Raw genomic sequence first — 24,572 nt, forward strand, 5'->3', positions numbered from 1 at the left:
AAATCACCATCTCTTCCAGGATGGAATGTGCCCATTGTAATCAACTTGCCACCAAGTGGCTGGCTGATCTCTTCAGAGATGTTACCACAGAGGCTTAGAGCCAGTCTCTGCTGCTGAACTTTCAGGTATTCAACAGCAACATTAGCTAGATCAGCTTTGGTGAGAAGGAGACCATACTGTTGAGTCTTTTATGTAACACTTCCATCTCTGCAGTCATGGTTTCTCAATTCATGAGCTCACTGCACAAGCACTGTGGTGGAAAAACACAGAGCCTGGCTGACATTTGCTAGTACATCCAGTTGTTGAGTGCCTCTTCTGTAGGGGGTTCTTTCTGAGACACAAAAGTCTACAGCTGGTGCACAACCCCATGCACATGCCTCTTGCCCAGACTTCCTTATCTACAATATCCCAATCTTAATCCTTTCAGGCCTCTTGCCAACCAACCAAGCCACTTGCCACTAGTCGGGAATCCTTGTAGGCCCTTATCTCAGACCACCTGTCACTTCCTGTCAAGTGGATGACCAAATATAGTGCCGCAGACCTTTACTACTGTTGTTCAAAAATGCTTTCCTCTCCAGCTAAAAACACTTAGGGATGAAGGTTGAAAACAGGTGAAAATAATTGTTTAATTACATAAAGAAGGCTGTTTTAGGAATCCCCTGGCAGTCCAATGGTTAGGACACCGAGCTTCCACTACAGGGGGCCGGGGGCACAGGTTTGACCCCTGGTCAGGGAGCTAAGATCCCGCAAGCTGTGCAGCGTGGCCAAAAACAAAACAAAACAAAAACCTAAACAAACAAAAAAAAGGAGGCTGTTTTTAGCATTAATATTTTTATGTTCTTTTTGTCTTCTCAAGGGACCCTCCCTCAAGAGCAATACATTCTTTGGCAACAGTTGGGGTAATAAAAAAAAAAGTGAAGTTCTTAAAAATTTAATTACTCCTCCTCCTACTTCTACTATAAGCTCATGTTCGAAATCCTAACATTGGCCAAAGTACATCATTTCTAATCCCATAGTTCACCCTTGACAGAAGGAAGCCATAAGGCTTTATGGTGTCTTCATTTTATCACCAGAAAATGATAACCATTTTGTCTGGTATGCATTAGTGAAGTGTGGGATGAGTGAGGAGTATACCTTTCTTATGTAAACCTGGAGAAGAGTTGTTGTGAATACAGCTTTGCTTTCAGATAATAAACTTTAGGAAAGAGAATATGGAAATTTATTATCTCCAAACCATACCTACATGTATTTCCATGTACCTCCAGGAATTCCTGTTTGAAAATCACTGCCCTGGTCTAATTTTACATGCATGTTCTAATTTATAGACAATCATAGCCAGGATTTTTTACCTCAATATCTGCCCCACCTCTTATCCTAAAACTCAGAATGGCTTCATCTGTTTGCTTTCTGCTTCGATTATGATTCATATTTGTCCTCCAGTTTCATGTACTGTTGTGGGTTGAATTGTGGCCCCCCAAAATATATGTCTATGTTCAAACCCCTGAAACCTGTGAATATTACTTTATTTGGAAAAAAGGTCTTTGCAGATACAAGTTAGGGTCTTGGGGTGAAATCACCCTGGACTACCCAGGTGGGCCCTAAATCCAAATGCCCTGATAAGAGACAGAAGAGGAGAAGACAAACACAGAAGAGAAGGTCACATGAAGATAGAGGCAGAGATTGGAGTGATGCAGCCAAAAGGAATGCTGACAGCCACCAGAAGTTGCAAAGGTGAGGAAGGATTCTCCTGTAGAGGCTCCAAAAGGAATGTGGCCCTGCCGACATCTTGATTTAAGACTTCTGGCCTGCAGAACTGAGAGACAATAAATTTCTGTTGTTTTAAGCCACGCAGTTTCTGGTAATTTGTTACATCAGTCCTAGAAAATGAAAATGCATATCTTTGGCTTCTTATGTCCGTATTCTGCCCAATAATGGGCTCTACCCTATGGCATAGGCCCTTGTGTATGGTGTCATCGCAAAATTCATACAAGCTTTGTCATCAGAGCCCTACAGATTTACTTTTGTCTACCTTTTTATTGTGAGTTTTTGCATAATTTTAGATGTATTTGTTTTGTAATCCTGCTCCTGCCCTTAAAAGCTGGGTAACCATGGATGAGTTAGATAACCTTAGCACCTTAATTTCTATACTATTTAATTTAGCAACCAACAAATGTTAGTTTTCCTTCCTGTAAATCTAATCTAAAAGCTGTAACTTTTAAAAGGGATCTTCACTGATAAAATGGTTATACCCAATCTTACTTGTTCCTTTGTTTTAGGTTTATTCCTTTTCTATCGTTTTTCCATTTTTTGCAGTGATTTGAAGAGAGACATGCCATTATAATTCTATCAGTAGTTATAATAAAACTTTTCCAAAACTCTAAAATTTGTGTTTATCCAATAGTGGTTATGATCTTGGATGGCCTCGGACTGCAGCCGCTTGAAGCAGGGCTTCAGTTCCTGGCTAGAGATTGAGGTCGGGCAGCGGCACTGAGAGCACTGAATCCTAGCCACTAGACCAGTGGCCAGTGACAAGGCCCTGGCCCTTCAGCTCTGCAGAATAGAATTCCCACAAAGACGGAAAGCAATGAAAGAAGTAAAGGGTTATCAGGAGGAAAAGGAGTACAGGTGGACAGACACACGGGTGGGCTTAGAGAAAGAGTCGCACCCTTGTGATAGTTTGAATCACTTTTATGGGGCATTTCTTCCTGGTTTCCTTTGGCCAATCATCTTGCTTTGCCTGGTCTGAGTCCATATTTGGTATATCTCAGGGTCCTCCCACGTGTGCACACGCATCTCTTAGCCAAGATGGATTCTAGCAAAGAGGCCTATGGGTAGGTTGACATCACCTACTATGCTATGGCGCCCGCCCCCCTTTTTGACCTTCAAGGAGTCTTTCTGCTCGTGTAGTCAGGAAGGTCTACTTGACCTTGAGAATGAGAAATATTTGGTCTTTTATCTGGGCAGGGCTTAGCTTCTCCTCCCTCCTGCTATTTTGGAGTATCTGTCCACCGGGGGGGCGAACTCCACGCTGCTCAGCCTGGGGCCCATCTATCTCCTGCCTCAGTTTTGGAAGGATCTGAAGAAAACCTTAGATTTGTGTGCCCAGTTCCTGTCTTCTGGAAAACTACCACAAAACGGCATTCAATTATTCCCTTCTGGAATTTAATTTTGTGTATGTTATGAGGTATTTTTCCAAATAAATAGCCAGTTATCCCAATGTCACTTATTGAATAGTCCATTCTTTCTCTGTTTTGAGATATTATTTTTATCATATATTGAAGTATCATATATGAATATTTCTCTTTGTTTTCTATTCTATAGATAACAATTGTTTCATCTGTGGTATACCAACTATTTTTTTTCCTACAGACTACCATTTGAATAACTTGGGGGGCAAGCCCTATTTTGTTGCTTTTAATTTTTAACAGTCGTTTAGTTGTTCTAATATACTTATTTTTAGTGTGCTAAGTTTCATTTTTAAATCCCATTGAGTGACAAGGATGCCAAGACAATTAAATGTGGGAAAGAACAGTCTTTTCAACAAAGGTGCTGAGAATACTGAATATTCACATGCGAAAGAATGATGTTGGACCCATACTTCACACCATATATTAAAAAGTTACCTCAAAATGGATGGATCATAGACCTAAAAGAGCTAAAACTGTAAAACTCTTAGAAGAAAATATGTAAATCTTCACAACCTTGGGTTATAACAAGAGGACAAACAATAAAAGAAAAATAGGTAAACTGGACTACATCAAAACTGAAACTTGTTGTGCTTCAAAGAACATCATCAAGAAGTGAAAAGACAATCAACAGAATGGGAGAAAATATTTGCAAATTAGATATATAAGGGTCCAGTACCCAGAATATATAAAGAACTCTTACAATTCAACAATAAAAAGATAAATAACCTAATTTAAAATGCGTGAAGAATCCAAATAGACATTTCCCCAAAGAAAATATACATATATATTTCTGTATATGTATATAAATATATATATATATAGTTATGTATATGTATATATATCTCACAGAAAAAAACAAGTATTGACAATGACGGGGGAAAATAAGGACCCTCATATGTTGCTGATGGGACTGAAAACTGGTACAGCTGCTGTAGAAAATAGTCTGGCATTTCCTCAAAAGTTTAAACACAGAGTTAACATAAGACTCAACAATTTCACTTCGTGGTATATATGTGCAAGAGAACTGAAAACATGACATTACAAAAATTTATATGTGGAAGTTCGTAGCAGCATTATTCACAATAACAAAAAAGTGGAAACCACCCAAATGTCCATCAGTTGATGAACAGATAACAAAATGTGCTCTACCCATACAATGAAATGTTATTTAGCCATAATGAGAAATGAAGTAGTGATGTGTGCCACAACATGGACAAACCTTGAAAACATAATGCTAAGTGAAAGCCAGCCACAAAAGACCACATATTCTGTGATTTTACTGAAATAAAAAAAGCCAGAAGAGACAAATCCTCAGAAAAAGAAAGTAGATGAGTAGTTCCAGGAGCTGGAGGGAGAAGAGCAATGGAGAGTCACTGCTAATAGGTATGGGTTTCTTTTTGGGGTAATGAAAATATTCTGAAATTAGATAGTGGTGGCAGTCACACAACTCTGTGAATATGCTAATATCTGAATTGTACTTTGAAAAGTTGGATTATGTGGTATGAGAACTGTATCTCAATAAAGCTGTTATTTTTTAAAACTCTATTGAGATTTTGATTTAGGCTTGCAAATCAAAGATAAATTTAAAATAAATTGACATCTTTATACAATTTTTCTAATCGTACCTCTTCATTTATTATACTATTCTATGTTCTTCAGAAACAAATTTATCCTATAATCTCTTGGAATTTTTTTTTATTCCTGGCATTTTTAGATTTTTTTGGTCAATACTGTGACTGTCACTTTTTTCCATTACATTTTTTATTTCTTTTATTTAAGAAAGCTTTTTATTTGGGCATTGTTGATAGTATATATGTGCCCTACTGGCTGGATTTTCTAGCAACCAAATATATCATCTCATGGTGTCAGGATTTTTTCTCTTCCTTTTAAATATTACTGGCTCAGAATTTTTTCTCTTATTGAATTACCTGAGACCTGTAGAACATTGCTAAGAGTGCTGACATTAAGCATCACTTGTCTCGTTCCTGCTTCTGATAAGAACATTCTAGTTATATGCAGTGTTTGGTAGGTTTCTGGTAAACATCTCTTATCAATTTAAGGAAGTTTCCTTCTATTCCTAACTTTAAAACAATGCCAATGACTGTAGAATATTGCCAAATCCTTTTACTGCATCTAGTATAATACAGTCTTTCTTTATTAATGTACATTTCTCCTTTTGAACTAGTCTGGAAGTGCTATGACAAATATCAGTATTAATTTTACTAAACTGCTAGATTTGACTTGTTAATGATTGAATTAAAAAATTTAACTTCCCTTTTATCTGTATTTATATTCCTTTCCTTACTCCTAGATATAGTGTTTTCTCCTTTTTTTCCCATTATCCTACTTGCTAGAATTTGTATATTGACTTATCAAATGTACTTTTTGTACTTAGTTTATTAATGTATTCTTTTATCTTTATTAATGCATTCCTTTTTTTTCCCTTTGGGCTTATATTATTATTTGGTTTCCTATCTTTTAAAATTGAATACTTAATTTATGTTCCAGTTTTATTATTTTCTAATAATTGCATTTTTTCTGTTTGGATTTATTCTTTAACACAAAAATTACTTAGAAAACTACTTTTAATTTCTAAATAGTTTTGTGGTGCTATTTTCAGTTGTTCTTTTCTTTTATCTCACTGTGGTAAAAATATATAAATAAACAGGGAAGGTTTGAATATTTCCCTCAGGGAGAATTTGTTGAAATTTTCTTTGTAGCCATATATATAGTCCATTAAAAAAAAAAATTCTGGGACTTTCCTGGTGGTGCAGTGGTTAAGAATCTGCCTGCCAATGCAGGGGACATGGGTTCGAGCCCTGGTCCGGGAAGATCCCACATGCCGCGGAGCAACTAAGCCCACGAGCCACAATTACTGAGCTGGCATCCACACTACTGAAGCCCATGCGCCTACAGCCAGTGCTCCGCAACAAGAGAAGCCACCACAATGAGAAGCCCATGCACCACAATGAAGAGTAGCCCCTGCTCGCCACAACTAGAGAAAGCCTGCAAGCAGCAACAAAGACCCAACGCAGCCAAAAATATAAATTTAAAAAAAATTTTTTTTAATTCCATGAATACTGGAAAATAATGCATCTTATCTCTGTGGGGGAAAGCATTCTTGTCTATGGCTTAATTAAACTTGTCAAAATTTAAAATTCAAACCCTCTATAAAGGTGTTACTTTAACATTTAAAAATAAGATAAGAACTACTAAAAAGATTATATATAAACAATTTTTATCATCCATCTAAAACTTCTGTGTATCTGAAAAAGCTTTAATTATAAGCAAATATATACATTGGTAATAAATTATCTCTAAAATTAATTTCCTAAATGTCTTTAAAAGACAAACTTCAGTTTTAGAGATGACTGTTTCCATTATAAGTTTTTATATCAATGATAACACATTTTTCACATGAATTACAAGAACAGTGTTTCTTCTCAGTACAAACACTATAATATTGAGTAAATGAGTATTTTACCTCAAGTTTTTCTTGCATAACAATCTTAAGAGTTTTTTACTACTGTGAGTGCTCAGGGGTAAGGGATGACCTATGGCTGCAGGCTCTCCCACATTCATTACCCTGATAAAGTTTCTTCACTGTGTGTGTTCACTTATGTTTAGTAAGGGCTGAGCTTAAGCTGAAGGATTTTCCACATTCATTACACTGGTAGGGTTTCGCTTCTGTATGAGTTCTCTGATGTCGAATTAATGATGTTCTATAGCAAAAGAGTTTTTGACATTCATTACATTGATAGGGTTTCACACCAGAATGTATTTTTAGATGTTCAGTAAGGTGTGTACTTCGGCTGAAAGTTTTTCCACATTCCTTACAAACATAAGGTTTCTCTCCAGTGTGAGTTCTCTGGTGTTCAGTAAGATGTGCACTCCGATTAAAGGCCTTTCCACATTCATTACACTCATAGGGTTTCTCTCCAGTATGAATTCTCTGATGTTGAATGAAGGCTGGGGTATGGCTGAAGGCTTTTCCACATTCATTACATTTGTAGGGCTTTTCTCCTGTGTGAGTTCTCTGATGTCGGATTAGTGATGAGCTGTGGCAAAAAACTTTCCTACATTCCTTACACTGGTAGGATTTCTCCCCAGAATGAATGCCTTGATGTTCTATAAGATGTGTGCTCCGGCTGAAGGTTTTCCCACATTCAACACATGCATATGGTTTCTTTCCAGTGTGAATTCTGTGATGCTGAATAAGGGCTGAAATATGGCTGAAAGCCTTCCCACATTCATTACAAGGATAGGGTTTTTCTCCAGTATGTATTCTCTCATGATTTCTAAGGGATGACCTGTGGCTAAAGGCTTTTTCACATTCATTACACTCATAAGGTTTTTCCCCAGTATGGACTCTTTGATGTTGAATAAGGTTAGTGCTCTGACTAAAAGCTCTTCCACATTCATTACATTCATAAGGTTTCTCTCCAGTATGAATTCTCTGATGTTGAATGAAGGCTGGGTTATGGCTGAAGGCTTTTCCACATTCATTACATTTGTACGGTTTTTCTCCTGTGTGAGTTCTCTGATGTCGGATTAGTGATGAGCTGTGGCAAAAAACTTTCTTACATTCCTTACACTGGTAGGATTTCTCCCCAGAATGAATGCCTTGATGTTCTATAAGATGTGTGCTCCGGCTGAAGGTTTTCCCACATTCAACACATGCATATGGTTTCTTTCCAGTGTGAATTCTGTGATGTTGAGTAAGGGCTGAAATATGGCTGAAAACTTTTCCACATTCATTACAAGGATAGGGTTTTTCTCCAGTATGTATTCTCTCATGATTTCTAAGGGATGACCTATGACTAAAGGCTTTTTCACATTCATTACACTTATAAGGTTTCTCCCCAGTATGGACTCTTTGATGTTGAATAAGGTTAGTGCTCTGACTAAAAGCTTTTCCACATTCATTACATTCATAAGGTTTCTCTCCAGTATGTATTCTTTGATGTTGAATAAGACTAGTGTTTCGGCTGAAGGATTTACCACATAGTTTACATTTACGTTTCTCTCTCATACAAATTTTCTCAGATTCCATTAGTACTGAATTATGGGTTTACATTTAAATTGTTTCCAGAATAAGTAAGGTTGGAGGTACAAATGCATCCTTTCTTATATTTAAAATTATTTCTCATTTATAAGTTGCCTTTAAAAAAAATCTATTGAAGCAGAATTATGTTTTAAGCTCCATTTGTGTCATAATTATGAGGTCTTTATCTTCTAGAAACTCTCAGTTGTTTAAAAGATTTGAGCTGAGATTTAATATTTCCCTCAAACTGTTATATTCATGATCTTCCTCTTGAATTATTTTTCCTTATAATTTAATTTTATTTGTGTTTCTCAAATTGGTTATTGAATTCCAATTCTTCTAATGTGTAGAACCATCATTTGAAAAATGTTCTAACATCATGCCATGACACTATTTGTTTTTCAGAAGCTTTCTGCTTTGGAATTAATGCTCTGACTTTGGATATAATATTCAGGATTAAGCAGAAGACAATATTTCTTCCCTCTGGAATATAAAGGGGAAAACAAAGCTCACTCATCAGTTACAGAAAAATATATAATAAAAATAAACTACTGCTGATAAAACAAAAGATTATACAGTATCAGTTCTGATTAATATGGAAGTTAAAAGAAGGAAAGGATTAATATAGATAAGTGTGGTAAAAGAAATGATAGCACTGAGACAAAATTCATAGTATAATTAAAAATAAAGATATAAAAAGTACATGACATGACAAAGAGTCAATGATACTAGTTCAAATATATGTCTTTGGAAAGCAGAGGAAAAAATAAGAAAGGAAAAATGAAATGGGATCATATAATAAATTCTGACAAACAGAAATGTTATGTAGTAGGAGAGAGAAAAATTGAAGTTTTCTGTCATAGTAGCAACACGATAAATGTGTGATGTTTTAGATGAAGTGCTTGTTAATTTCATCTCAAATGGGTAATGGGGTCTTCCCTGGTGGCGCAGTGATTAAGAATCCACCTGCTTATGCAGGGGACATGGGTTCGATCTCTGGTCCGGGAAGATCCCACGTGCCACAGACCAACTAAGCCTGTGTGTCACAACTTCTGAGCCTGTGTGCCACAACTACTGAAGTCCATGCGTCTAAAGCCCGTGCTCTGCAACAAGAGAAGCCACTGCAATGAGAAGCCCATGCACCACAACAAAGAGTAGTCCCCGCTCGCCGCAACTAGAGAAAGACCACACACAACAACGAAGACCCAACGTGGTCAAAAATAAATTAATTAAAAAACAAATAAATAAATAAAATGGATAATAGAATAAGGCTATCAAATTCAGCAAGAAAGTATAATATAAATGACATGGGCCTGCATTAGGATAATACAAAAGAATTTACTATAGGAGTAAATCTAAAACATAAAAAGGAAGAAACAAAAATATACTAACATTGATTATGAGGAATTTTTACAAAATGAGATTCATAAAGATACTTGGTTTCTAGCCAAGAAAGCTGGAAGTAATAGTGGTACTAATAGAGGAACTAATAGTAGCAATAATAGTGGTACAAATTATAGAAATACTGAAGAAGGAAAAAGAGGTTACTTAGAGAAATTTGGTGATTTCACTTTTTACCATATTGAGTTTAAAGTGATTTAAAGTGAAGTGACACATTCAAGTAGCAATATACTCTAAGCAGGGAAACTATGGGGAATTCAAATGAGATATGTGAGCTGAAAAAATATATCAGGGAATTAATGACATGGAAGGACTATTTTTGAGGATATCAGAATGCATGATTCTTTGGGATAAAAAATAAACAAGTAAAATATAAACCTTAAAAGACATGCATTTGTGTTAGGGAGGAAGTGAAACTAATGAAAAAGCACTTGGAAAGAGATTAAAACAGAAAATAATCTAGCGTTGTCACACAAGCAAAGACAAAATAACAAATGCAGCTGAAAAGTTTGAATATGGAAAGGACTAAGAACAGATTTCTACCAAGAAAGAATTCAGGATTCAGGGGTCTCTTCAAAATAATTTTAGTAGAAAAATAGATGATAAGAGTCTAACTTCAAAGATTAAAGTTGAATAGAATTGAGGCTGTTAGGTACGAGTATGAAAAGTTTGATAATGAAAGCAGAGAATAAAATTAAAAGGTGAATAAAATTAAAAGGTAAATAAAAGAGCATCGTTACAGAAGATGTTCTTGCAAAAGTAAGAAAAACTTTTTTTTTAATAGATTTATTTATTTTATTTATTTATTTTTGGCTGTGTTGGGTCTTTGTTGCTGCGTGCGGGCTTTCTCTAGTTGCGGTGAACGGGGGCTACTCTTCGTTGTGGTGCGCAGGCTACTCATTGCGGTGGCTTCTCTTGCTGTGAAGCACGGGCTCTAGGCGTGTGGGCTTCAGTAGTTGTGGCACACGGGCTCAGAAGTTGTGGCTCACGGGCTCTAGAGCACAGGCTCAGTAGTTGCGGCGCATGGGCTTAGTTGCTCCGTGGCATGTGGGATCTTCCTGGACCAGGGATCGAACCCGTGTCCCCTGCATTGGCAAGCGGATTCTCAACCACTGCGCCAGCAGGGAAGCCCAGAAAAACTTTTGATGTCTAAAATTCGAAGAGGGAGACACTGAATTATGAAATAATCATTAAATCAAGGTCCTAAAACAAGTAGAAAATAATGGAGTCTGGGGTACAAATAGAGAGATTCATTAATAAATGAAAGAGGGTCATCCCTTCTGCTGAGATCACAAAGATATGTGAGAAGATGGATAAAGATATGTAGAAATGAAGTTGAATGCTGCTCCCACTAGGTGAACTCTGTTTTATACACAGATAAGAGGGGGCTCTGCACAGTGGACACTAACGAGCATTTCCAAATCTACCACCTAGTACCAATATCGTTGGTACCACCACCACAATGGACAGATGAACTATTATTTACAAGGATTTCTCGCAACTTGCTTGTTAGTTATCTGATTCTTTCTTGGTTAAGTATCTTGTGACATTTCTCTGTTTTTTCCTCTGTTATCTATTAATATGGTTCTTCCTACTTAGAAGATAATACCTGATTTGAAAAGCTGATGCTCAGAATCTTGGTGAAGGATATGGGCTTGGGTGTTTATGATGGATCTCAAAATTGTGTCCTAAGTTATCTTCAGGAACTATGAAATATAGGAATGTTGATGCTGCTAAGGCAACATAATAAAGTTATCTACGTACAGTGTCTTGAAGAAAAGAGCAATCACCTGTTTAATAATAAAAGAAATATCTTGTCTCATGCACAAATAAAATTTTAAGATCTCTGGTCCCTAAACTCAAAGCCCAGCTCAGATAAACACTTGTAAATCCCATAATCCCACACATTTTGACGTTTGAGGAAAAAGTCATGGCAGTCTCTAGTAATTACAAAGCTATACTTAACCCATGAGACAAGGCTCCTGCAGTTGTTATCACTTATAGTATCTGACAATGGTTTGATTCTTTTCATTACCACAAGGTAAAGTCCACTGGCACCCTTCAATGCCACTGGTTCCCAGAACAGCAAACAAACACCTTCTAAGGGATCATTCGTGCAACTACTTACGAAAGAAAGAGTAAAGCTAACAACTCAAAATGACAAAGTAGAGGGCTAGGAAGTTGTTCAAATAGAGTTCAGGGTTCTAAAGTTCTAAATTCAAGAGTGGCCAAAAGTACTTATTTGGTGCCTACTATGTATCTGTTGAGAGTATACAGAAGCAATTCTGAAGTTTCCGTAAAAAAACACTGAAAATAAGAAATTATCTATCTATCTATCTATCAATCAACTATAAAAGATCGATCAAAAGTAAAGTGATGGTAACAGAACATAGAAAAAAGAGGTGTTAGAGATACAAAAAACGGTAGACTCCTTCTATTCACACAAAACCTGGAAGAAAAGAGACTAGCACCAAATACTAGCTAGATCTGTTTATCTCAGTAAGCAGGTAGAGTTTATTGTGGGGCTAGACTAATATGATAACTTTATCTAAGAGCTTTACATATTTGCATCACACCATTAACTCCCTTTGGTATAACTGCACACTTGCCAAGCAAAATTAGGATTAGAATTTTGTTTCCTTTTTTTTTCTTTCTTGCCAGACAACATAAAAATATGAATTCCTTGGTAGTTCTGGATCTCAATGTAATATAAATCCACTTTCCATTTAACTCATCAGTCACTTGTAAACTTACATGGTTAAATCTATCTCTACACTAACTTCAAGTTTCTGAAACTGCAAATATGAGGATCAGACCATAGATGATAAGGAATTCACCAAGATAAGTGCCACAGTGAGATACCTCAGATGTCAAACAGCTAATCAACTTACCCAGAAAACGCTGATATCACTGTCTGTCATATTTCACACTGCAATATAACTTCCCTTGTGCTACCCTCTTTAGGTAATAGGACAGATAAAACAGATACAAGATTTGATATTAAAAGATATGTTCTCTATTTGGAAAGAAAAGTTTAATGGAGACTTGGGAGGAGTTTGAAAACAAAATAGGCAAAAGAAAGCTCTAGAGGAGTAATAAACTGACGCTGAGGATATACAGCCACTTTTCACCTAGAGGACCTAAATTCTTACCAATTCCGGCTGAGAATCCAAGATTGATGCCTCACAGAAGGCCACTCAAGAAGGGCAAAGGAACCAGTATAGATTTTGGTATTTACAACTGGCTAAAGTAACGTTAGGGATGGAAGAGGCCTCAAACACATGACCAAATTCTTCTTCTTCTTCTTTTTTGCCATGGCATGTGGCATGTGAGATCTTAATTCCCTGACCAGGGACCAAACCCACGCCCCCTTCAGTAGAAGCACAGAGTCTTAACTACTGGACCGCCAGGGAAGTCCCGACATGACCAGATTCTTCCCAAAGAATCTGAATTTTTAAGCTGTATGGGGTGGGGCTCTGGAGAGCTAGGCTGAAAACCTCTGAATGTCAGAAGTAAATCTCCCACAATTTTTCAGGACTGAGGAGACAAAGAGCTGCCACATTTTCAACTGAGTGCCCAGGAGGGCCACATCCTAGGAAAAGAAGCAACCAAGAGGTAAAATAAACTTATCAAAACTGCAACCCAGCACTAACTCAGCTTGGCTGAGATGATCCTATCTACTTTAAAGAGAAAAAAAGAGAACTCTTCCTGGTGAAAGATGATATCAGCTTGAACCTCTATGGTGCTTTTATCATGAAAACAAGCACATAATCAAAACTTAGTAAACAGGGCTTCCCTGGTGGCACAGTGGTTAAGAATCTGCCTGCCAATGCAAGGGAGACGGGTTCGAGCTATGGCCCAGGAAGATCCCACATGCCGCAGAGCAACTAAGCCCGCGAGCCACAACTACTGAGCTGGCACTCAACAACTACTGAAGCCCACATGTCTAGAGCCCACGCTCCGCAACAAGAGAAGCCACCACAGTGAGAAGCCCGCACACCACAACGAAGAGTAGCCCCCACTTGCCGCAACTAGAAAAAGCCTGTGCACAGCAATGAAGACCCAACACAGCCAAAAATTAATTAATTAATTTTTAAAAAAAGAAAAGGAAACAAAGGTGGATCTTTTAAAAAATACAACAACACTTAGTAAACATACAAAGTGTTAGTACCACTGACCAATATCAAGAGAAAACAAAATAGAAGAATAGACAAAGTAGAAAAAAGAATGAAAAAGTTTAACAGCAATTTGGAATCAACCAAAAGGAATCAAATAAGCATTTATAACAGAATACCTGAAATTAAGAACTCAATTGGATGGGTAAAACAACAGATTGGGCTAAGGGAAAGATCAATAAAAATAAGCAAATTGAAGAACAGAGGTTTAAAAAAAAGACTAATGATAATTTTAAAAAGGATTAGAAAATATCATAGCCAAGAGGAGTCTAAAAAGACATGATGACTAAATATAACATTGTATCTTGGACAGGATCTTAGAACTGAAAAAAGACATTAGGTTAAAAACTGAGTTAATTTGAATAAAGTGCAGACTTTAGTTAATAATAATGTATCAACCTCCATTCATTAATTGTGACAATGTACCAAACTAATGAAAGATGTTAATTGGGAAAACTGGCTGTGAAATATAGGGAACACTCTGTACCATCTTTGCAACCTTTTTGTAAATCTAAAACTATTGTAAAATAAAAAGTTTATCAAAGAAAACAAAAAGTTATCCCATTGTATTTCAGTTAATCTCCTGTTTCACCACAACAATTTTCCTATAACTTATGTTTCTCTTTTGACCATTATTTAGTCTTATTTTATGTTTTATTTCCTGATGATGCAGTTTACATAGTTCTTTTCATATATCTTTTCATATAAGCTTATCTCTTTTAAAAAAAAGGATTAGAGAGAATTCCCTAGCAGTCTAGTGATTAGGACTCCAGCTTTCACTCATGGGGCCCAGGTTTGATCCCTGGTAGGGGAACTAAGATCTCACAGGCACCAATAAAAAAAAGGATTGGAGCATAAGGGACCTATGAGATTTACTCAAGAGGTTTAACATGCGTATAACAGGAGTCTCAAAACAAGAGAAGAGAATAGGAATAACACAATAATTGAAGGAATAGGGCGGAAGATATTCCCAACTGATGAGTTATAGATTCAAGAAGTCCCAAACCATAAGGAAGCTAAATTTAAAGAAAAGCACACTCAAGGATATCATAGCCAAATTCTAAGATCAGAGGTAGAGAACAATCTTAAAAGCAGTTTAAGAAACAGGCACAGTAACTTCAAAGCAGCAACACTGCTGACTCTCAACAGTTGAAGAGAATCAACTGAAAAATCCATGTTTTGGGGTGAGAAGCACTCAATAATTTAAAGATGCCAGTTCTCTCCTGTTATGAGTTAAATGTGTCCCCCACTCCAAAAAATTATATATATATATATATATATATATATACACACACACACACACACATATATGTACACACATGCACATATATATATATACATACACACACATACATATATATATCTCCTTACCCCTAGTACCTCAGAATGTGACCTTATTTAGAAATGGGGTCACTGCAGATATAAGTTAAGATGAAGTCACACTGTAGTAGGGTAGTCCCCAATCTAATATGACTGGTGTCCTTATAAGAAGATGATCATGCAAAAACACAGAGACACACAGGGAGAATACCATGTGATGATAAAATTACGCTGCTGTAAGCCAAGGAATGCCAAAGACTGCCTGCAAACCGCCAGAAGCTAGGAAGGATTCCCCTACAGGTTACAGAGGCAGCATGGCCTTGCCAACACCTTGATTTCAGACTTCTAGTCCCCAGAACTGTGAGACAATACATTTCCATTGTTTTAAGCCACCCAGTTTGTGGTACTTTGTTACAGCAGCCCTATGAAACTAATACGCCCCCAACTTAATATATATAACACATATTTTTGAAAAAGAAAAAATATGCATATGAGGGGAGATTTGTCCATACTAGGTAACAAAACATACAGCTACGTTAATTAAAACATTGTATTACTGAAACAAGGATAGACTGAAGGAATAATAAAACAGAACAGACTCTAGAAATAGGCCCATTATTTATAGGGACTTAATATATGCTAAACAGGGCATTTTGAATATTTGGGGAAAGATGGAAATTCAACAAATGATTTGGGACAACTGGCTTACCAATCTAGGGAAAAAAATAAATGTACCACTGCTACCTTATAAAAATAAACTATAATTGCAATAGACATTAGGAATAAATCTATAAAACAACCAGAAAGATATCAGAAGAATATTTTTATAATCTTGCATGAGAAGGTCCTTAAAAATATATAAAACCTGGAGGTTACATAGGAAAAAGCTCTCAGATTTGACTATACAAATATACAAGGCAATCAACAAAATTAAAAGAGAAAAGTCATACTGGGCGTAAATATTTACAACTAATAAAACAGAAGAGATCATTAGTTATATAGAGTTCCTACAAGTCAGTTAGAAAAACATAATGCAATATAAATATGGGCAAACGATATGAACAGGAAATTTACAAAAGAAACACCAATGACCAGCATATAACAAAATTTTCAACCTCACTTTTAATCATGGAAATGCAAAGTAAAATATGTTTCAAACATCAAATTGGCAAAAATGTTAAAAGCATATAATATCCAGTGCTGTTTAAGCATGTGGGGAAATAGGTGTTAAGCCAAAATAGCCTTTGTAAGGGGAGGAGATCTTTCCCGGAAAGGACACTTATTTATATGTATTAAAGTCACATTACAATCATACCAGGTTCATAATAATTTATTCTTATTTAAATTATATATATTAATAATAATTATGTTATCTGCAAAAATTAACTCACAGCACCTTATATTTCCCCAATTACTACAGTCATTATACTTCAATGTTCTACTTCCAATGTCTTGTCTTCCTTCCTTAGACTGTAAGTTTCTTGAGGACAGTTATACTAACTTACATACTCTTTTGTCCTCAGGGCCACACACAGAACCTGGCATATATTACATAACTAATACGTATTTCTTGAACTACTGAATGTATAAAGTTTTCTCTTGATTCCCAATCAAGTGGTCTTTGTACTACAGCGTGCTGATAGTTACCTGCTATCTTAAAGAAGTGGGATTCAAGACCATTTTTTTCTATGTCTCAACATTGTATAAAAGTATCCAGATTGCCTCACGATATTGCTATAAAGTTCAGAACTGGGTAGGCTTTAGGATCCTGAAATATCATTTAATTGGTCCCCCTTCCTCTATGTAGACCTATCTCCAGCTAAACCACTATTAGTTACATTTTTCGATTCAAGATTTTTGAATGTCTTCTAACTGCAAAGCAAAGTTAGAGTTAATGTTTCCTGTCGTCAGCTCTTACAGTTCTGGGCGAGGACTATGACCAGTTCTTTGCGTTTTTTTTTTAATCCCCATGTACTTAGTAGAGTGCCCCTCACACAGTAGCTGTTTTAATGTGTACTCGCTGATGAATAGCCTATAAACTGATATTTACTCCTTTATCAGTTTAGGTTCTGGAAGCCTGCCTATCAGAATTCTAAACTGTATTTCTGCTGTTGTTGCTGAATCTGTGGCTTCTGGATCTGAGTTGCCAGAGAGAACCCATGAATACCCCCCAAAATGTGATTCTAGACCCTGTCTTTCTTACTTCCTGGTATACTGGTGACCTGGCATCTGTTATTAAAAACGCCCTGTGGTTACTATGCTCTCAACTCATAACCACCCCCGCAATCAGTCAGGCAAAGATGGGTGACTGTGCTTGCTAATCCTTGCCAATGCTTCAGACCATCCAACTGTGAATTCTGTGCTTTTTCAAGGCTGACTCTGATGCTGTTAGAGCAGTAAAGACAAGAAGATGAACACAAGGACCAGATGCTAGAGGCTCCTGCTTTCCAAACCTCACAACTGATGTCATAATGTCAGAGTAGTTGAGCTAGAAAGAGGCTCAGGAAATATTAAGGTTAATTTCCTTAGTTTCTCCAAGATGTGCAATTCAAGGCAACAGTCACAAGAGACTTGCTTATGTCACACAGTTAGCCACTAGCGGGCTAGGACTACAGACTGTACCCTATTCTTGAGTTCAATATTATTTCTCTCCACTTAAAAATAATCCAGGGCTTCCCTGGTGGCGAAATTTAAAATTAAATTTTAAAAAAATGCTTAAAAAAATATGTCAAATAATGTCACTTCTCTCCTCAAAATCCTCCTGTGAAAATTGGTAAATTGTATGTAAATTATACCTCAGTAGAGCTGACGAAACAATAACAACTACAACCACCTCCCTATGGCTTCCCTTCTCACTCAGAGTAAAAGCCAATCTCCTCCAAGTGGCCTGCACAGCCCTGTGTGATCTGGACCTCTCTTACCTCTGTCATCTCAACCTCTACTATGCTATGTCTTCACTCCTCTGTCCACAATGGCCTCTTTGATGCTCTCCACACAGGCTAAGGACATTTGCACCTCAGGGCCTTTGCATTTGCTGTTTCCTCTCTCTGGGAACTTCTCCCCTCCCGGATATCTGCAAGGCTCACATCCTCATTTTCTTCAAGTCTTTATTCAATGTCACACTGTTAGAGAAGCCTTCCCTGACCCCATATATGAAAAAGCAGCTGTTCCAGGCCCTCCCTAACATCACTACTATAGTGCAGTTGCCTCCACCAGCCACCATCTGACACACTGTATATTGTTTATTGTCTGTGTGCTCATCCTAGACTGTCAGTTCCATGTAGGCAGGGACTTTGCTTTACTCACTGGAGGTATCACCAGTGCCTCAAACATTACCTGCCTTTTGCCTTTAACTAATATTTACTCAATGAATGAAAAAAAAAATCTTTCCTCCCTCTGGGCACAGAGATATTTCAGGAAAGAAAAAATAAAGCCTAGTTGATACACTTGTATGTTTTATGTGTACAAATTTGCCAAACAGGCTCAAGAAAATATGCTATCTGGAGTTAAGTGTGAGATGGGAGATTCTGTTGTTTCCTCAGTCTCAATTCTCACAATGCTCTCATAAATGAGCATTTTGCCAGGGTAAGAGTTATCTTAATGTTTAAAGAATATATTTGGGTACATTTATACATACATTACTGCATGGTTATATACACATAACATGTACATATAAATTATAAGCAATATAAGAGAATTTCAAGGGCTATTTAACTACATGTGATTTTTCAAACTGCAGATGTTAACTTTAGAAATTAAACCCAGCAAGGTAAATACAAAAGGCTTGAAAAGTTTTGCTCACCAAAGACATGTAATCAGGGGCCAATGGTCAGGTCCTCCTTCTTAATTCCATCTTATCCAATCAAGTAGAGACTTAAGAAAACAGAGCTGCAAAAGAAAAGGGGCCCTCAGAAATCAGGATTGCTTTATGGAACCCCTATCTAACCACCTGGATGTAACCCAAACCCTCCCTAAAAATAAGGTCAGAATGAGTCTAGGAACAAACTTCTTCCCTGCAGAGTACAAAGGGAAAGGCCACTGACATTGCTGTCTGGGGCTCTGACACTGTCACTATATTCTCAGCATTGTCTAGGGGCATGGCTCCAATCTTGCGATCCAGACACAGGGTTAACTCCAAAGCTCTGGCCCTCTCAAGATGGGTGATATCTACGACATCAGTCCTCTCCCATTTATTAATAAAAATAGTAACATTTGCAAAGCATTTTAAGTTGTTGAAATCTCATTCACAAATGCCATCTCAATGAACAACAATCAACAGCTCTTCAGTGCGCACAGAAAGTAGGGAATCATTCCCACAGCTCTTTACAGAAGAGGCTTCAGGAATTTACCAAAACAAAACAAACAAAAAACTACCTCTAGGCGAGGTGTATTTCACATAAAAGAGCAGGATGTCCGGAGCCCTAAATTCTAGGGCCACTAAGTTCCTAGATCAGTTTTCCTGAAATTTCCTACCAAAGTCCAGGATGTCCGCCCCTCCCGTCCGGGTATTTATCTGCCCGATCGATTCCATTACTGCCAAAGCCCCCAAAGCCCCCAGCTCTGTCCTCGAGATTTCCCACCCCCCAGCCCCCCACCCAGAAGTGAGAGCCCAAATTCTTGGCCCTTAAGGCGGGAAGGCACAGCTAGGGCTCTGCCTCCCTCTATCCCAGAGGCAGCCCTAGACCCGCATAACCCCGATTCGGAGTACAGGTCACTACTCCGCACTCCACTCCAACGAAAACCAAACACCAACCCCGATGCCCTAATCTCCGCCTTTCGCCCGCCCCCGCCCCCCAAACCAAGCCCGACCAAAGCATTCTCTCAGGCCCCTCCAGCCCCGCCTCATCCCTGGGGTGGGGACGTTATTCCGAAGTGGAGTCCTCCCTAACTCCCACCCGCGTGCACAAGTCGGGTTAAAAACGAGCTCACCAGCTCCACCGAAAAATAAAGGACTCTGTCGGAACCCGCAAGCCAACAAATGCGCATGCGCCCTCAGCCGCCTAGAACTACATTTCCCAGCAGCCTCCGCAAATGCAGGGCGTCTGCGCGCAGTGTCGCTTATGGGGCTCGGGAGTTGCCCTTCCACATCCTTGCAAGTTGCGAATGTGCGTTGCTCCTTCGTTATTTAAATGGAAAAAAGGGGAAAAAAAGCTTTCCCTTTCGCTAAAGAAAAAAAAAAAAGGAGTCTAAAGGGATGCAAGTTTTTCGTTAACAAACTTTTTCCCTCTTAAACAAAAGTAACGCCTATTCATTATATCAATAGATTATTTATAAATAACCGTTTATTCAACAGGTAGGCAAAAAAGGACAGGGAAAAAAAAAAAAAACCAACCCACCCAAACTAGATGGAATTCCATAACAGAGAGATAATCACTATTAACCCTGTGGTGCATATATATCATTCTAAAAATAAATCTCTCTGACAACCTCATTCTTCCTTATGGAGAGAGAGACAGGGATTGATTACAACCAAGAATGAGGCCATTTGTTTATTTTTGGTTTTATTTCCATTTCTCTAGGAGGTGGGCTAATGAAACTTAAAAGCGTTTGCACAGCAAAGGAAACCATAAACAAGACAAAAAGACAACTCTCAGAATGGGAGAAAATATTTGCAAATGAAGCAACTGAAAAAGGATTAATTTCCAAAATTTACAAGTAGCTCATGCAGCTCAATATCAAAAAAAACCCAACCCAATCCAAAAATGGGCAGAAGTCATAAATAGACATTTCTCCAAAGAAGATATACAGATTGCCAACAAACACATGAAAGGATGCTCAGCATCACTAATCATTAGAGAAATGCAAATCAAAACTACAAGGAGGTATCACCTCACACCAGTCAGAATGGCCATCATCAGAAAATCTACAAACAATAAATGCTGGAGAGGGTGTGGAGAAAAGGGAACCCTCTGGCACTGTTGGTGGGAATGCAAATTGATACAGCTACTATAGAGAACAGTATGGAGGTTCCTTAAAAAACTAAAAATAAAACTACCATATGACCCAGCAGTCCTACTACTAGGCATATTCCCTGAGAAAACCATAATTCAAAAAGAGTCATATACCACAATGTTCACTGCAGCTCTATTTACAATAGCCAGGACATGGAAGCAACCTAAGTGTCCATAGACAGATGAATGGATAAAGAAGATGTGGCACGTATATACAATGGAATATTACTCAGCCATAAAAAGAAATGAAATTGAATTATTTGTAGTGAGGTGGATGGACCTAGAGTTTGTCATACAGAGTGAAGTAAGTCAGAAAGAGAAAAACAAATACCATATGCTAACGCATATATGTGGAATCTAAGAGAAAAAAAAAGGTTCTGATGAACCTAGGGGCAGGACAGGAATAAAGACGCAGAAGTAGAGAATGGACTTGAGGACACAGGGAGGAGGAAGGGTAAGCTGGGAGGAAGGGAGAGAGTAGCATTGACATATATACATTATCAAATGTAAAACAGATAGCTAGTGGGAAGCAACTGCATCTCACAGGGAGATCAGCTCGGTGCTTTGTGACCACCTAGAAGGGTAGGAGAGGGAGAGTGGGAGGGAGATGCAAGAGGGAGGGTATAAGGGGATATATGTATACATATAGCTGATTCACTTTGTTATATACCAGAAACTAACACAACATTGTAAAGCAATTATACTCCAATAAAAATTTTTTTAAAAAAAAGAATGAGGGACTTCCCTGGTGGCACAGTGGTTAAGAATCCACCTGCCAACGCAGGGGACACAGGTTAGAGCCCTGGTCTGGGAAGAACCCACATGCCATGGAGCAACTAAGCCCATGTGCCACAACTACTGAGTCTGTGCTCTACAGCCCGTGAGCCACAACTACTGAGTCCACGTGCCACAACTACTGAAGCCCATGCGCCTAGAGCCCATGCTCCACAAGAGAAGCCCCCACAATGAGAAGCCCACGCACCACAACGAAGAGTAGCCCCTGCTCTCTGAAACTAGAGAAAGCTCGTGTGCGCAACGAAGACCCAACGCAGCCATAAAGAAAGAAAGAAAGAAAGAAAGAAAGAAAGAAAGAAAGAAAGAAAGAAAGAAAGAAAGACACCCTCGTTTAAAAAAAAAAAAAAGAATGAGGCCACATTTTGTGAAAAAAATTTTTTCTAGCTTTTTTTGTCTTTCTGTTAGGTTATGTTCACTTTAACGCTACTGAAACTGCACTCCTTGCACTCCTTCTCCTTCTGGACTCAAGTCCAGCCAAACCTCAGATTGTGACTTGAACCCACTGATCCCTATACTTAGGAGGGGACTCGAACCCACTGTCTTTTAATTAAAACCACTCACCTGGTGTCAGAATTTACTGAAGCTCAGATTCTTTTGTCTCAATGCAGAAAGAATTCAGCGAGAGACAGGCAAAGAGTGAGTTTATTAGCATAGTATGCTTGTGAGAGACAATCGGCCTGTTGAGAGGGCTCTGCTCTGAGAACAAAAAAGGCTACATTTTTATAATCAGAGAAAAGGTGGGGAGGAGAGAGGACCACCTTCTTCCGCATTTTTGGGTAGACATCAAGGCTTACATCATTAGTTCCTCCTTTGACCCTATATGGTCTAACCAGGACTGTCATAGTGCTATTTAAATCATATGTATATTAGCAAAAGTGTGGTAACATATACTAAAATATGGTAATTCATCTCAAGTTTCAGTATAATGTCCCCTTTCACCTACATTCCTGTCGTGGCTACATGCAGAAATGATACTCTTCAAGGACCATTAACTCCCTGACTTCATGTAACAAGATGTAGACCCGTATCTACTGTCTTACGTTTTAATTATCAGGACTTGTGGCTTGAGTGTGCCTGGCGCTTGAATGCACCTGGTCTTCCTTCAAGGTAGATTGTTGCTAGTTTACTGGATTTTTCCTTGAGAGGTCATTAGCTTACAACAGTCTCCCAAACTCCCTTAAAATTCCCTTTCTATCTTTAATCCCCTAGTGGGTTTTTTTAAACTAACTATTTAATTATCCTACTCTATCCCTATCACTACCAAAAATAGTACTCTTTGGTGAATCCTCGTACATTAATTTGTGCCCTCCTCCACATCTATTTTTGAGAATAAGTCCAATAAATGGATTTAATTAAAAAGGAATGCACATACTTAACTTTTTCCTATACAAAGAATATATATAGACTGTAGAAAATAGAGATAAGAAAAAAGAACAAAATTAAAATCAGATAAAATCCCACTCTAAGATACCCACTATTATATTTTTACATATATAGGCTATTTCTATGCATATATGTGCAAATTATATACAATTACATATGCTTAAATATGCATTATATATGCTTTTAAAATTAAAAATAGAGCAATGTGATATATTGAAAAGTGCTTTTTAAATTTCGTTTTTTGGTAAATATTCCTTCATGTCTTTAAATATTATTCTACAGTATTATTTTAATGGTAATGATACTGACCCAAGTTCTTGGATTCTTTATTCAATAGAAATTGGTAAGAGGCCAGACGAGAAATTCAGGCAAGGCTTTATTGGAACTCGTGCTGCAGCACTAGGGAGTGAAAACAAGTAACACGTGCCCTTGCTTTCTCCCCGAGGAGGGGCAAGCTGGTTCCTTAAATAGGGTGAGAGTAGGGTGTGATATGTGGGTCGGGCTGCAGGGATGACTTAGGTGGTCTGCCCACTCCCTTGGTGGTGCTATATGCAGGGATCATGCACAGTATTCTGAATTTGCTCCAGGCACCTCAGAAGTGGCAATTGGGTTTTGGCCTTTTTGTATCTTATTGTTCATAATTTGCCCCAACTAGCATGCATGCAGTTATTTTTAGCCCCTTATAGTTTCTTGCAAGCACTCCAGTAAAGGGTCCCAGGTCCAGCCTATCTCAGTAACATAGTTTTCCATCAAACTGAGTCTAAATAAAATACTTGAATAGTGTCGACCAAAAAATAATGCAGGAGTCTGCAAATAAGAAGAGTTTATTTGGGGTCTTAAGAATTGCAGTTCAGGAGACACAGATTCAGGTGACCCTGAAACAGTATTCCAGGGAAGAGAGTCAGATAAAGACTCTCTGATAAAGATATCTTAAAGATAAAGATAAAAAGCCATGAGGTTGTTAAAAGTTGCCTGGCAAGAACTGTGATTGACTCTGATGTGAGTCTTCCTTTGTCCTTAAGAAATCACGAGTCATTTTAGGGTAGGTATCTTGAGTTTCTAGCAGATGTTCTGGATGACTTCATCAGGACAATAAGTGGTCAAAGGTCATATTCCATCCAGGCTGAGATGTGCCTGTTACACTTCCTTAATGGCCTCCTGGCTCCATTTTAGAGAGCCCTCTTAGCAATACTGACTCCATTTTTATTTTCCTTCCACAATAGTTAGCATATTATTTCCAATTTTTGCTATCATAGACAAATGTGAAATAAATACACTTATAGCCAGATCTTTATCCACACCCTTATTTGGTTAG

The 24,572-nt window shown here is 37.8% G+C and overlaps 1 protein-coding gene across 6 annotated transcripts; it reads right to left on the reverse strand.

Annotated features, from left to right (window-relative positions):
• ZNF883 (zinc finger protein 883) lies at nt 1-23,088 on the reverse strand. 6 transcript variants are annotated; one of them, XR_014247889.1, is made up of 3 exons: nt 20,058-23,088; nt 18,931-19,016; nt 1-1,813 (listed from the first exon to the last, which is right to left on the reverse strand). XR_014247889.1 is itself a non-coding variant. In XM_082404074.1 (3 exons), exon 3 carries the CDS (start codon nt 8,239-8,241, stop codon nt 6,802-6,804), a length of 1,440 nt encoding a protein of 479 aa, XP_082260200.1. In that variant the 5' UTR covers nt 8,242-8,715; nt 18,931-19,016; nt 20,058-23,088; the 3' UTR covers nt 1,820-6,801. The 6 variants fall into 6 exon arrangements, 3 of the variants coding, with proteins under 3 accessions (XP_082260200.1, XP_082260202.1, XP_082260201.1); XM_082404074.1 differs by lacking the exon at nt 1-1,813 and adding an exon at nt 1,820-8,715; XM_082404076.1 differs by lacking the exons at nt 1-1,813; nt 20,058-23,088 and adding exons at nt 1,820-8,715; nt 19,938-20,001.
• Between the last annotated feature and the right edge of the window lie 1,484 nt (nt 23,089-24,572).

Source organism: Balaenoptera borealis (genome assembly GCF_965194805.1).
Source record: "Balaenoptera borealis genome assembly, chromosome: 8".
In the NCBI taxonomy this organism is placed as follows: Eukaryota; Metazoa; Chordata; class Mammalia; order Artiodactyla; family Balaenopteridae; genus Balaenoptera; species Balaenoptera borealis.

Bases quoted from the DNA above. Each gene is read 5' to 3' on its own strand.
- ZNF883 (XM_082404074.1), bottom strand. From the start codon at position 8,241: ATGGAATCTGAGAAAATTTGTATGAGAGAGAAACGTAAATGTAAACTA.